The 11161-nt window shown below is 45.0% G+C and overlaps 1 protein-coding gene across 1 annotated transcript; it reads right to left on the bottom strand.

Annotated features, from left to right (window-relative positions):
• Positions 1-1294: 1294 nt before the first annotated feature.
• On the bottom strand, positions 1295-10747 carry LOC126393819 (kazal-type serine protease inhibitor domain-containing protein 1-like). Its single transcript, XM_050050189.1, has 4 exons — positions 9805-10747; positions 2756-2916; positions 2496-2643; positions 1295-1667 (listed from the first exon to the last, which is right to left on the bottom strand). The coding sequence occupies exons 1-4, from the start codon at positions 10364-10366 to the stop codon at positions 1582-1584; spliced, it is 957 nt and encodes a 318-aa protein (XP_049906146.1). The 5' UTR covers positions 10367-10747; the 3' UTR covers positions 1295-1581.
• Between the last annotated feature and the right edge of the window lie 414 nt (positions 10748-11161).

Genomic DNA, 11161 nt, shown 5'->3' with positions numbered 1-11161 from the left:
ACTGAGAGCTGCTGTGTTTCTGCTGGTTAACAGATCCTCCAGTTTAGAGTCTGGAGGTTTATCAGAGTGTTGAGATGTTGGAAACACACGTTGTGTTTGTGACCCTCCAGTTTAAACCCAGACACACACACACACACACACACACACACACACACACACACACACACACACACACACACAGTGTTGAGCAGAGTTTGTGGCGGTTAATAGATTCTCCACATGTTTGTAGAGTTTCCTGTGGATGGAAACTCAGACAGATCTCCTGACGGCTGCAGCTCTCTGAGGAGTCTCCACTTCCTGCCGTCTGTCAGTGTGTCAGGACGGCTTCAGGAAGTCCTGCTGTCTGTCAGCTGATCAGGTTTCTGTCTTTAAACTGTGTCAGTGTTGGGTCCAGCAGACTCAGGGTCAGTGTGAGCGCACACTCCCAAAATATTCAGGAGGTTAAACTTTATTGATCCCTGCAGGAGGAAATGTCCTGATACCAACATCCTGCAGGAACACAGACTCAGGGCGCCTCAGCTGCACATACTGCTTCTTCTTCTTAAATGTGTACAACACATGTATAAAATATGTTTATAACCACTGTGTGAAATATATGTACAAATCATAGAATATTCAGATAAGGAAAAAATATACATATTAAACAATGTGAAGATGTATTAAATTAAAAATATATGAAAAATGTAGAAAAAATGTGAAAAAAACACAACATATATATAAAAATGTGAAAAATATGTAAAATATATTAAAAATATAAAAAGTGTGTAGAATATAATAAAAATATGTAAAATTCAGAAATATGTAAAATAAATATAAAAATTGTAAAATATAAAACATTTAAAAAGATATATATATAAACTGTAAATAAATATAAAATAAAAAATATGATTTTTTTTAATTAAATATGTAAGATATATATAAAAAATATAAAAAACATGGAAAGACATATAAAGTTAAAAATGCAAAGATGTATAAAGAATTAAAAATATGAAAAATGTATTACAAAAATTAAGAATGAAAACATATAGAAAATGTTAAGATGTATAAAATATAAAAAAGTTTAAAAACAAAAAAATTTGTAAAAAAAAAAAAAAAAATATGACAAAATGTGTTAAATATCTATACACACAAAGAATATGTTAAATATATAAAAATATGTAAAATATATATATTGAAATGTGCGCTGACATCACCCTGTCAGCAACAAGACGCTGCATATTTTCATGTCTTCCTGAACATGTGACGTGACGAGGCGACACAGCCGCACAGAGAAGAAACACAAACTTTAGTTTATTATTTTATTAATAAGATAAAGTTTGTTTCACAGTGACGAGCCAACAGAAGACTCAGGCTTGAACCTGTGACATCATCAACACGTTCAACATGCTGAGCCTCCGTGTCTCCGCCCACTGTGGCGTCAGAGTAACAATAACATACATCACTGAGATAATATTAATAATAAAATAACATGATCAATATTTGTCTGTGTCGTCCTTCAGTGTGATGTCATCATGTTTTTACTGTCTCTGCTGAAGGGAAGCCAAATGGCGTCAGACGGCAGGAAGTGACATCACACGTGCCTCAGTAAAAGTCCTGGTCGTAGTCTGTGGCGTCCATCAGCTGCTTCATCTCTGACACGCTGTTGGCCAGGTAGGACGACAGCTCCTCTGACGGTGGGACAGACAGGAAGACAAACAGACAGACAGGAAGACAAGTTATGAAACGAAAAGGATTTGTAAAATGTATGAAAAGTTGTAAAATATTCAAAAATTGTAAAATACATTTATAAAATATTAAACTGTAGAATATTTTAAAAAAAACATAAACTACAAAAATATGTGAAACTTGTAAAAAAGTTGGAAAATATTCATATATCTGTACGATACATATATAAAAAATGTAAAAAAAAAAATTAAATATAAAATATCTAAAATGTGAGAAATGCAAAAATATTTAAATAAAATGCTAAATAATCAAAAAAGTTTTATAATTTCTACAAAAGAATAAAAAAAAAGATAATTTATGTAAAAGAGTTTAAAATAAATTCAAAGTATGTAAAAAAAACAAAAAAAATATGTAAACTTTATAATAAATGTTTAAAAACTGGGAAGACATATTTAGAATCTATGATTAAAGATGTGTAAATATAGAAAGTATGTAAAATATACATATACATATATAAAGCTACACCTGCTTCTCCACTGATTTCCCTCCCTTCAGCTGCATTATGAAAAGCTCGGTCAGCAAAGTTCACAGGATTGGTTCCTCAGGTTAGTGACATCACAAACCCAGGCTGACTGCTCATCTCAGTCACAATGTGTCTTGTAGCATAAACAATGAATAGAATAAATGAAGGCTGCGTGTGGACGAGTTCAAACCTTGATTTTAACTGCAGGACGTCTTTAATGAAAAATGTGATGAAATATTTATTAACGACTTTTATTTTCCACGATGAAGACCAGACGACAGAGTCTCGGGGTCCCAGCCTGTCTCACCTGCTCCCAGTACTCCCAGTACAGCCGAGGCCGACACTGATCCCAAGTTGTTACGAGCGATGCAGCGATAGGTTCCTGAGTCCTCTAGCCCCGCCCCCTCGATCTGCAGCCAACTGGAGAGCTCGAACTTCAAAGGACCGCCCCGAGACTGTGGACAGAGAGACAGACAGGTGATGAGACCGCAGGTGGTTTTTAAACGCTCTGATTGGCTGATGTGTGTGTGTGTGTGTGTGTGTGTGTGTGTGTGTGTGTGTCATCACCTGGACTGAGATGTGGGGGTCGTCTCCGGGCAGGATGACGTCTTGGCCCTCCTTCCTCCACTCCACCAGTGCCATCGGGAACGCAAAGACCTCACAGAGGAAGACCAGACTACTTCCTGTCCCGTTCACCTGGCTGTGAGGGGGGACCTTAATGATGGGGACTGAGGGACAGACAGGCACACAGACAGACAGACAGACAGACAGACAGACAGACAGACAGACAGACAGACAGAGGACGTCAAAAACAAATGAAGACGTCTCTTGAATGTGGCGTCTCCTTCACGTCTGTCTCGTGTCTCATTAGTGTCCCCTGGGGACAGGAAGTGAACAACCAGCTTTTGTTTGTGCAGCAGACATTAGCAGTGAGACAGGTTTATCAAACAGTGTGTGAAGACAACAGAAGACAGAAGGAGTCTCACTGCAGGGACAGTTTGAACAAACCCTTCAAACTAAAGAGAAAGAATTTAAATTCATCCTCCAGCAGCTGCGGCTCTTAACTTAATGTTGTCACAGCACATTGTGTGGCTCCCTCTGATGCCAGACACTGCTGTGTTTCCATTGGCTATCTAGCTGCCAAACTTCTGGGGGGGGGGGGTGTTTGGGGACTGGTTGCTGTGTTTCCAGCTCAGACTGCGCCCCCTGACCTGGGCCTTATGTTTGTGCCCCTGCAGCATGCATCAGACCTGTCAGTGAGAAATATGATTGTTTCACATGGGCGAGGTTCTTCACCAGAGCAGCTGTCACCACACATGACATATCTCAAGCCTCTGCACCACTAACTCATCACAGTTCTGTGTCATTGAGGTAAAATTTCAGTCTTCATCATTTTTAAAGGTCATATTCATTCACAGTGCTCATCGTTGATCACTGACAGGCTGTCACAGTGTACAGAGCAGCACAAACATAATCATCAGTTAAACAACCTAAAAACACTGCTCTCAGGCTCCATAATGACATTTAACCTCCTCCTCTTCATCACCTCTCCTGCAGCTATCTGAGCTGAAAGCATGTGACAGCTGATCTGAGGTCAGTGTGAGGCGTTCACTGTCTGTCTGTATAAATACCAGTTCATGTGTGGGAAAAGGCGAGCGCAGGGTTTTTGTGCGTACACATCATTCTTGGATCTGTCTGCAGGTATTTTAGGCACAAACATGATGTTTTTCTGACCACAACCAGACGTTAACCACAGTGTTGGTGAGACGTCGAGTGTCTCAACATAACTACGTACAAATGTCACGAATCTGAGGTTTGCAGAAACACACGATGAAAACATCTGTGAGCACGTTCTTAAAATGATTCTTATCTATTAGTTTTATCCATGAAACTACAGAAAATAACTGGAATAGTTTCTGAGGGATTGATGGTCAGAATCAGAGTTAGAAAACCTCCGTTCAGACCGACAGGAAACCAGGTTTATTCTGGGTCAGTGTGAACAGGAAGTGAAGAGGAAAGGAGAGCAGGGACGAAGGTGGAGCTGCTCTCACTGTGTTTCTCTTCTCTCCATTAAAACTGAGGAATGTGCTGAAAGAGCTTTTTGTTCACAGATCTGATATTCTGAGTAATTACTGACACAACACACACACACACACACACACACACACACACACACACACTGTGAGGCTGTGAGGGAAACAATCTGTGGAGTCGTGATATTTTGAGAAATATTTACAAAATATAAAATGATAGAATAAGGTGACGATCACAAACACACACCTGTCATCTAATCTACTCATTTAATTATTCCTATAATTAAGTAATTCATTCATTTATTTTCTGTAACCACAGATCCTGTTGGGGGTCGCAGGGGGTGGAGCCTGTCCCAGCGCAGGTGTAAATATTCAACATGTCTGCTGCAGCATGTCACACACATTGCTCCTTTTATTAAGCTGCACAGATCTGCAGCACAATTTAGAATAACCTCTGTGAGTCTGAACACAGCTGGACAGATGGAGGACAGACAGCAGCAGAGGGGTGGAGGTGGAGTATAACAGTGTTGTAGTGTTGGTGTGAACAGAGCACAGAGGAGGGTGGAGCTGTGAGGCTGAACAGGAGGGTCACAGTCAGACCTGATCCTCCATCACGTCTCTGTTTATTCAGTAATGAGCAGAACTGATCCAGAGTCAGGGCTCTGTGAGTTCACTGAGAACTCTCCTCTGTCCCAGGATCCCTGAACTACACACCAGGCTCCTCTAAAGGTGCTTTCACACCTGTCCTGTTTGGTTCGGTTCAGTCTAACTCCAGCTGGTTTGCCCCCTCAGTGTGGTTCATTTGTGCAGGTGTGAACACACCAAAACAACCAGACTGAGACCTTCTTGAAGAGGTGGTCTCAGTCTGGTTCCAAAGGAACTCTGGTGCGGTTGGTTTGTGGTGAGAAGGTGTTCCGACCTGGATGTGAAGCAACTGCAGTCACATGACACATTGTTTGGGTTAAACATGAGCATGTTACAGTCCTGGAGGATTATTAATGTGCACCTCCTCCTGTACTGCCTTAATATGCACATTCAGCACATCCAATGCATCAAAACATTGTTTTCTAGTTGGAGCCGCGCCTCGTTTTCAAACTGTATGGTTTGACTAAAATGAACAATGACAGCAATATAGTCCACGATGAGCAGCGCTAAAATCAACCTGCGTAGTTGTCCCTCCATTGTGACATTAGAAAGTGTCACATTTATCTTGCAAGTGTACTCTTCTTCAACGTTTGCTTTACTTCCTGGATTTTTCCCACATGGAAATTCTGACCAATCAAGAGCAGCTTTCTCACACAAGGCATTTGATCTGGTCCTCTTGTAAATGCTGCCGTGAGAACACGAACCAACTCTAGGCAATTATACAACTTTGGAACAACATGAGTCCCTGATTCAGACCAGAGGAGACCACTCTAGGGCTGACAGCAGCCTGAGACACCTGATGATACATGATGAATATATACTGTCATCAGCTGCAGGTTAGAAACACATGACCTCATGAACAGGGTTTGGCTTAAGAATCTTACAGGAAGTGAACACTGTTCTCTCAGGTGAAAGTCGATGTTGGTTGGACCCATCCACCACACCTCCAGCCCGCCCCTGTCGGACTCTCGCCGCCTTAACCTTCGTCCTTGTCCCACGTTTCCCCCCTGACACCACTGGGCACCATTAAACGGCAACCAGCTGTGTATCATGCCGACATTAATGGACGCCATTTTCGTTGGTTTCTGACACAGCAAGTTGCTGCCCAAGCTCCAGATTTCGACGACTGTGGAGTAAGACTGGGCTCGATAAATCAGCTTACTGGAAACCAGTCAGTTCATTTTTTAGAAGTGCATATGTATGTGACACTTTCAAATGTGTGTCTGTCAGCTGCACACAGTTTCATCACTGTCACTCAGTGATTCACACAGACAGATTTTCATGGTGGTCTTCTCAGAAAGTAACTCATGACATCACTGATGACATCACTCACAAACTCCCTGTCGGCTCATTTCAACAGCACATGTGGATTGATCAGTTCACATGTCGCCACATGTTGTGTTTGGATGCTTCACATCTGCTTCTTACTGAATGTTTGATGATTTATGACATCATAAGGAGAGGACTCTTCCCTCTGATGTTTCCTGATGTTTCTAATTTACAACAAATCCCTCTGCAGATCTGCTGATGGACGGGACAGGACGGGACGGGACGGGACGGGACGGGAGGGGACGGGACGGGACGGGACGGGAGGGGACGGGAGGGGACGGGAGGGGACGGGACGGGACGGAGAGAGACGCTCAGACACAGTTACAGTGAAGTGAGACATGCTCAGAGCAAAGGTTTCCTCTGCAGCAGCAGCAGCAGAGGAAAAGTAAATGAATAAAGTGAATGTTTCTCTCAGCTGGAGGGAAACACATGAAACTGATTGTTCCTCTTTAGTTTCTACTGAACGTCAGAAAAACAGCAGTTGAAAACAAAGAGACTCAGTTTAAAGTGATTCATGTGATGTTAAGGCACTACATGTATGAGCACTGTGGCTCCACGCAGCCTGATTTAACTCTACTTCAGTAAATGTACCAATACAACAATAATAAAATACTTTGTGACCAGTCAAAGTGCTGCAGGATCACAGCACAGTGTCTTTACAGTTAAAGTATTTGTTGCACAGAAAAATGTCCCTGTGAGTCTTATATTATATGATATTATTAGATTATCAGTTATTGATCAGCAACCGGTCAGTAGTTCAGTCCAGTGGTTCCCAACCTCAGGGTCGGGCCCCTCCAAAGGGTCACTGGGTAAATCTGAGGGGTCAGATGATTAATGGGAGAGAATAATCATCTCTATTATTATTTATGAAGTGCTTTTCCAAACAGAGTCACAAAGTTCTTTACATGTCAATAACTAAAACAGAAAAGACACGAAACCTACAACTTCCAACAAACTGATAAAAACACTTTGGTTTATAAAAACTGAGGAAATAAAAACAGTTTAAAGTAAAATCGTTAAAGACTCTCTGATAAAAGTCTGTTTGAAGAAGGGGCTTAAAATCAGAGATCACTGACTCGGCCGACCAGAGCCCTCAGAGTTCATCCTGGCGTGTGCGGTACGAAGAGGTCAGAGACACAGCTGGTAGAGAGACCATGAAGGGCCTTAACAGAGTCAGTAAGATCTGTCCTATAACACACTGGGAGCCATGTTAAGAGACTGAAACTGGAGTGATGTGTTCATGAGAAGAAGAAGAAGAAGAAGAAACTAAAGGCCCTGACACACCAAGCCGACGGTCGGCCGTCGACCAAAGTCGGGCCGTCGGTGAGCGTCTGTCGCCCTAGTTTTTGCGGTGTGTCCCGCACCGTCGGCACTTTGGCGTTGGCAGCTTTTCGGCCGATTGAGCATGTTGAATCGGCGGCGGAGCTTGTTGGTGAGAGAGATCACTCTGATTGGCTGTTCAGGTTTTATTTCCTCGCCCCTGTAGCGAGTGAATCTGCCTGTAGTGAAACCGGGGCTAACCGGTGCTTCCTCCTCAGGCTCCACTTCACTCAGCTGCCCCACAGACCCGCTGCTTCTTCACACTTTAACCTGAATAACAAACCGGAGCTAGCTGGGAGCGGCTAGCGGAGCGTTAGCCGCAGCATGACCGGAGGGAAGCACAGCCAGTTAGCCTCCGCTAGTCTCTGAGCTAGCCCCGGCTCTCCGTTTGGATCCAACCGGAGCACCGAGCCCTGGTTTGTTATTCAGGTTAAAGTGGGAAGAAGCAGCGGGTTTATCGGGCAGCTGAGTGAAGTGGAGCCTGCGGAGGAAACACCGGGACCGTCTGGATGTAATAGTCCGTGGAGGTGCTGCGGTGCTCGGCTGCACAGATAGGAAACCCCTCGGCTGACAGGATGTACCACTCTCTCACTCCACTCTCTCTCACGCAGGCGCAGAACGTACGTGCTACTTGGCCGTCGGATGTAGTCCGTGTAGTGTGTTCAAATGCAACTGACACAGGGCGACGTGAGGCAACGAAGATGACGCAACAGTTGGCTTTCGTCACCGCTAGTTCTTTGATGTCAGTTTGGTGTGTCCACACCTTGTGTTCTGATACACGACGTCTGTTTTCAGTGGACTTTATCTGAGCATCGTGTCCTCACACAACACCTCGTATGATATCTGAGTAATTAGTACCCTGGTCCGACCGTCCTGATGAGCAGGCCCGTTCTGAATCAGCAGCAGCGGCGGCGGCGGCGGCCTCAGCAGGGTGAATGTGAATGAATTAAGTGAATATTTTTCTCAGCTGGAGGGAAACACATGAAACTGATTGTTGACTGTAGATCTGACATCTGCTCCTGTTTGGTTTCTACTGAACGTCAGAATACAGCAGTTTAAAACACACAGAGAGGAGTTATTGATCAGCACATAACTTTAACAGTTATTGATTAATCTGATGGATTACATCACTGATGTTACAGCAGTGTGTCGACACTGCAGCCTGATTTATCTTCACCATCATTGTTCTAATAAAGTTTATCACAGCATGTAAACGCACAGAGACAGGAAACACAGACGCAGACACACAGGCTGAGGTGAAAAGTAACTAAGTACTATTTTAAGGTACTTGTATTTCACTTGAGTATTTGTATTTTCTGTAACTTAATACTTGTCTTTTACTGCTCCACATCTGTCTGACAGCTGTTCACATGATCAACATTTACAATTATCCAAAAAGACAAAACCACAACAGGCGTTTCTCGTACACTGCTCGTACGTGTACCTACGAAAAGTAACGCACAAGAATGCGACCACGTGACAAACATACTGACGAGAGTCAAGAAGGAAGTGTAAAAAGAGTGAAAGTCAGCGCTGAGCAGGGAGGTTGGGTTGATCAAACAAACACAGGACGTCACGCAGGAGAGCAGCGTCTGTGTCCCGCATGAAACCAGCTGAACTCTGAGTCATTTAAAGGTCTGTTGTTTCTTTTCATAAACTTTAGCTCTGTAGCTTTATGTGAGGGAAATAACTTCAACAGTAGGCAGTGATCGCCCGGGGCGATAACATGTCACGTCAGGCTCATAAATCCAGAAATTCTTTTGCCTGATTTGGTGAAAATAATGAAACACATGATTTCTTCTGGAGCTGATAATGAAAGCAGCCACCGGGTCAGGAGCTGCACATGCTCAGTGCGGACGACGAGAGGTTTATGAGCTGAAGCACGAACGAACGTTTCAGTTACCCTGGAAACAGGAGATGAGCTGAGTGTCATCAGAGCAGTGGTTCCCAACTGGTGGGTCTCTGTCCCAAAGTGGGCCGTGGGTCCGTTCTGAATGAATTGGTGAATTTTCAACCCTCATTCATTCATCCCTCAACCTTCCTCCCGTCATTGTACATCCTATCATCCCTCCATCTCTCAGTCCTCATCCCTTCATTCTTCCTAATCCTCCATCCATCACATACAGTGAAGCATTATTTTGAAATCTTTATATTATTGACGTGGTCTGTGTCTGTGACCTGTAAACAACTTTGTGACTCTGACATGAGACGTGCAGACAGACAGGTATATAGACAGACAGGTGTGTGTGTGTGTGTGTGTGTGTGTGTGTGTGTGTGCAGGTGTGGTACCGGTCTTGCAGGGCCCCCTCCCTCTGGTCTGCAACTCAGGTCTGGAGAACGCGGCCTCTCTGAACTGACACATGTTCATGTATGTGACTCCATCAGAGCCACACACCGCCTCCTGCTCCTCACACACACACACCTCCTCCTCCTCTTCATCCTCCTCTACTCCTCCTGCGAGCCGAGGGTCCGCCCGACACCGCATCCCGGTCCCGCAGAGCCCGTAGTAGACGCTGCGGTCCCCCGGGTCGCAGGCCTGACCCTCCAGGTTCCCGCACTCCTTACAGCAGCCGCAGGAGTCCAGCACCAGGCCGGCCCGGCAGCTCCGGGTCTCCGGGCACAGGTCCGGCTCACACGGCCCGCAGCCCTCCTCCGTCCCGCCGCCGGTCCCGTTCCGCCCCCCGCCGCCGCCCAGCTCCTCATCCAGCCGGTCGTAGTCCAGCAGCGGGTCGGTGAAGGAGAAGTGTCCGGGCTGCGAGGCGCTCAGCTCGGGCAGCTTGTTGGGGAAGCCCCGGCATGTGTGGAGGTTCAGACACAGACTCAGGAGGACCAGTCCGCTCAGACCCGGCATTTTAAACCCGGGATGGGGGTTCCGTTTGGCTCCAAACACCGACACCGGGACCGGACGGGTGATGCCGGGTCGGTCCGGTTCTTTCTCCGGTTTAACGGCACAGATGGACCCAGAACAGGAACCGTGAATCTGACCGACTGTCAGCGACGTTACAACCCGACACTCACATTCCTCTGCGGGACAAACTCCGGAGCAAACACCGGGAGAAAGTCGGAGGAACTCCGGGACAATAACCGGGATAAATACCGGGACAAACACGGGACAATAAACTCCTCTCTGACTTCCGTTATAAACAAAGTAAACCGTGTCAGTGTGTCTCAGTGTGAACTGACCGAGGTTTGAACAGCTGAGCCGCTCGCGCTGCTCCGCCGCACACAGGCACGAGACTCTACCGTCAAGTCTGCCGCAATAAAACTCACAACATCCGGTCACAGCCTTCAAAATAAAAGCCTGACAAACGTGTTTTTGGGGAGGACATCAGGAGAGGACGACATTTAAAACAACACTCACGTGTTGTTCCTCATTAAAGTTGGGAAGGTTACTGTAACTGGGAATGTAGGGACTGTTCATTATGTACGGGGGTGCAAGAAGGAGGAGGCATGACAAATAAATCTTTAAGAACTGAGGAGAGACTTTTGTTTTTTATTTTGGCTCAGGGGAGTGAAACAGCTGTGGTGAAGACTCAGACTCAAACGCAGAGAACACACAGGAGGCTGAGGAGGGTTAAAAGAAAAAGCTCAGTCTACACGTCTGACCAAAAAAGTAAACTGCTAACAAGGAGTTCAAAAAACAAAC

Source organism: Epinephelus moara, chromosome 8 (assembly GCF_006386435.1).
Source record: "Epinephelus moara isolate mb chromosome 8, YSFRI_EMoa_1.0, whole genome shotgun sequence".
Classification (NCBI taxonomy): domain Eukaryota; kingdom Metazoa; phylum Chordata; class Actinopteri; order Perciformes; family Serranidae; genus Epinephelus; species Epinephelus moara.
Note: the sequence above shows the minus strand (reverse complement) of the source record. Positions and strands in the feature narration are given on the sequence as shown.

What these genes read in the sequence shown, in the direction of transcription:
- LOC126393819 (XM_050050189.1), bottom strand. Translation starts at nt 10,366, where the DNA reads ATGCCGGGTCTGAGCGGACTGGTCCTCCTGAGTCTGTGTCTGAACCTC. An exon ending in ACCCCCACATCTCAGTCCAG is followed by an intron (nt 2,644 to 2,755) that starts GTGATGACACAC and finishes CTCTGTCCACAG; the next exon opens with TCTCGGGGCGGTCCTTTGAA. An exon ending in ACTGGGAGTACTGGGAGCAG is followed by an intron (nt 1,668 to 2,495) that starts GTGAGACAGGCT and finishes TCCCACCGTCAG; the next exon opens with AGGAGCTGTCGTCCTACCTG.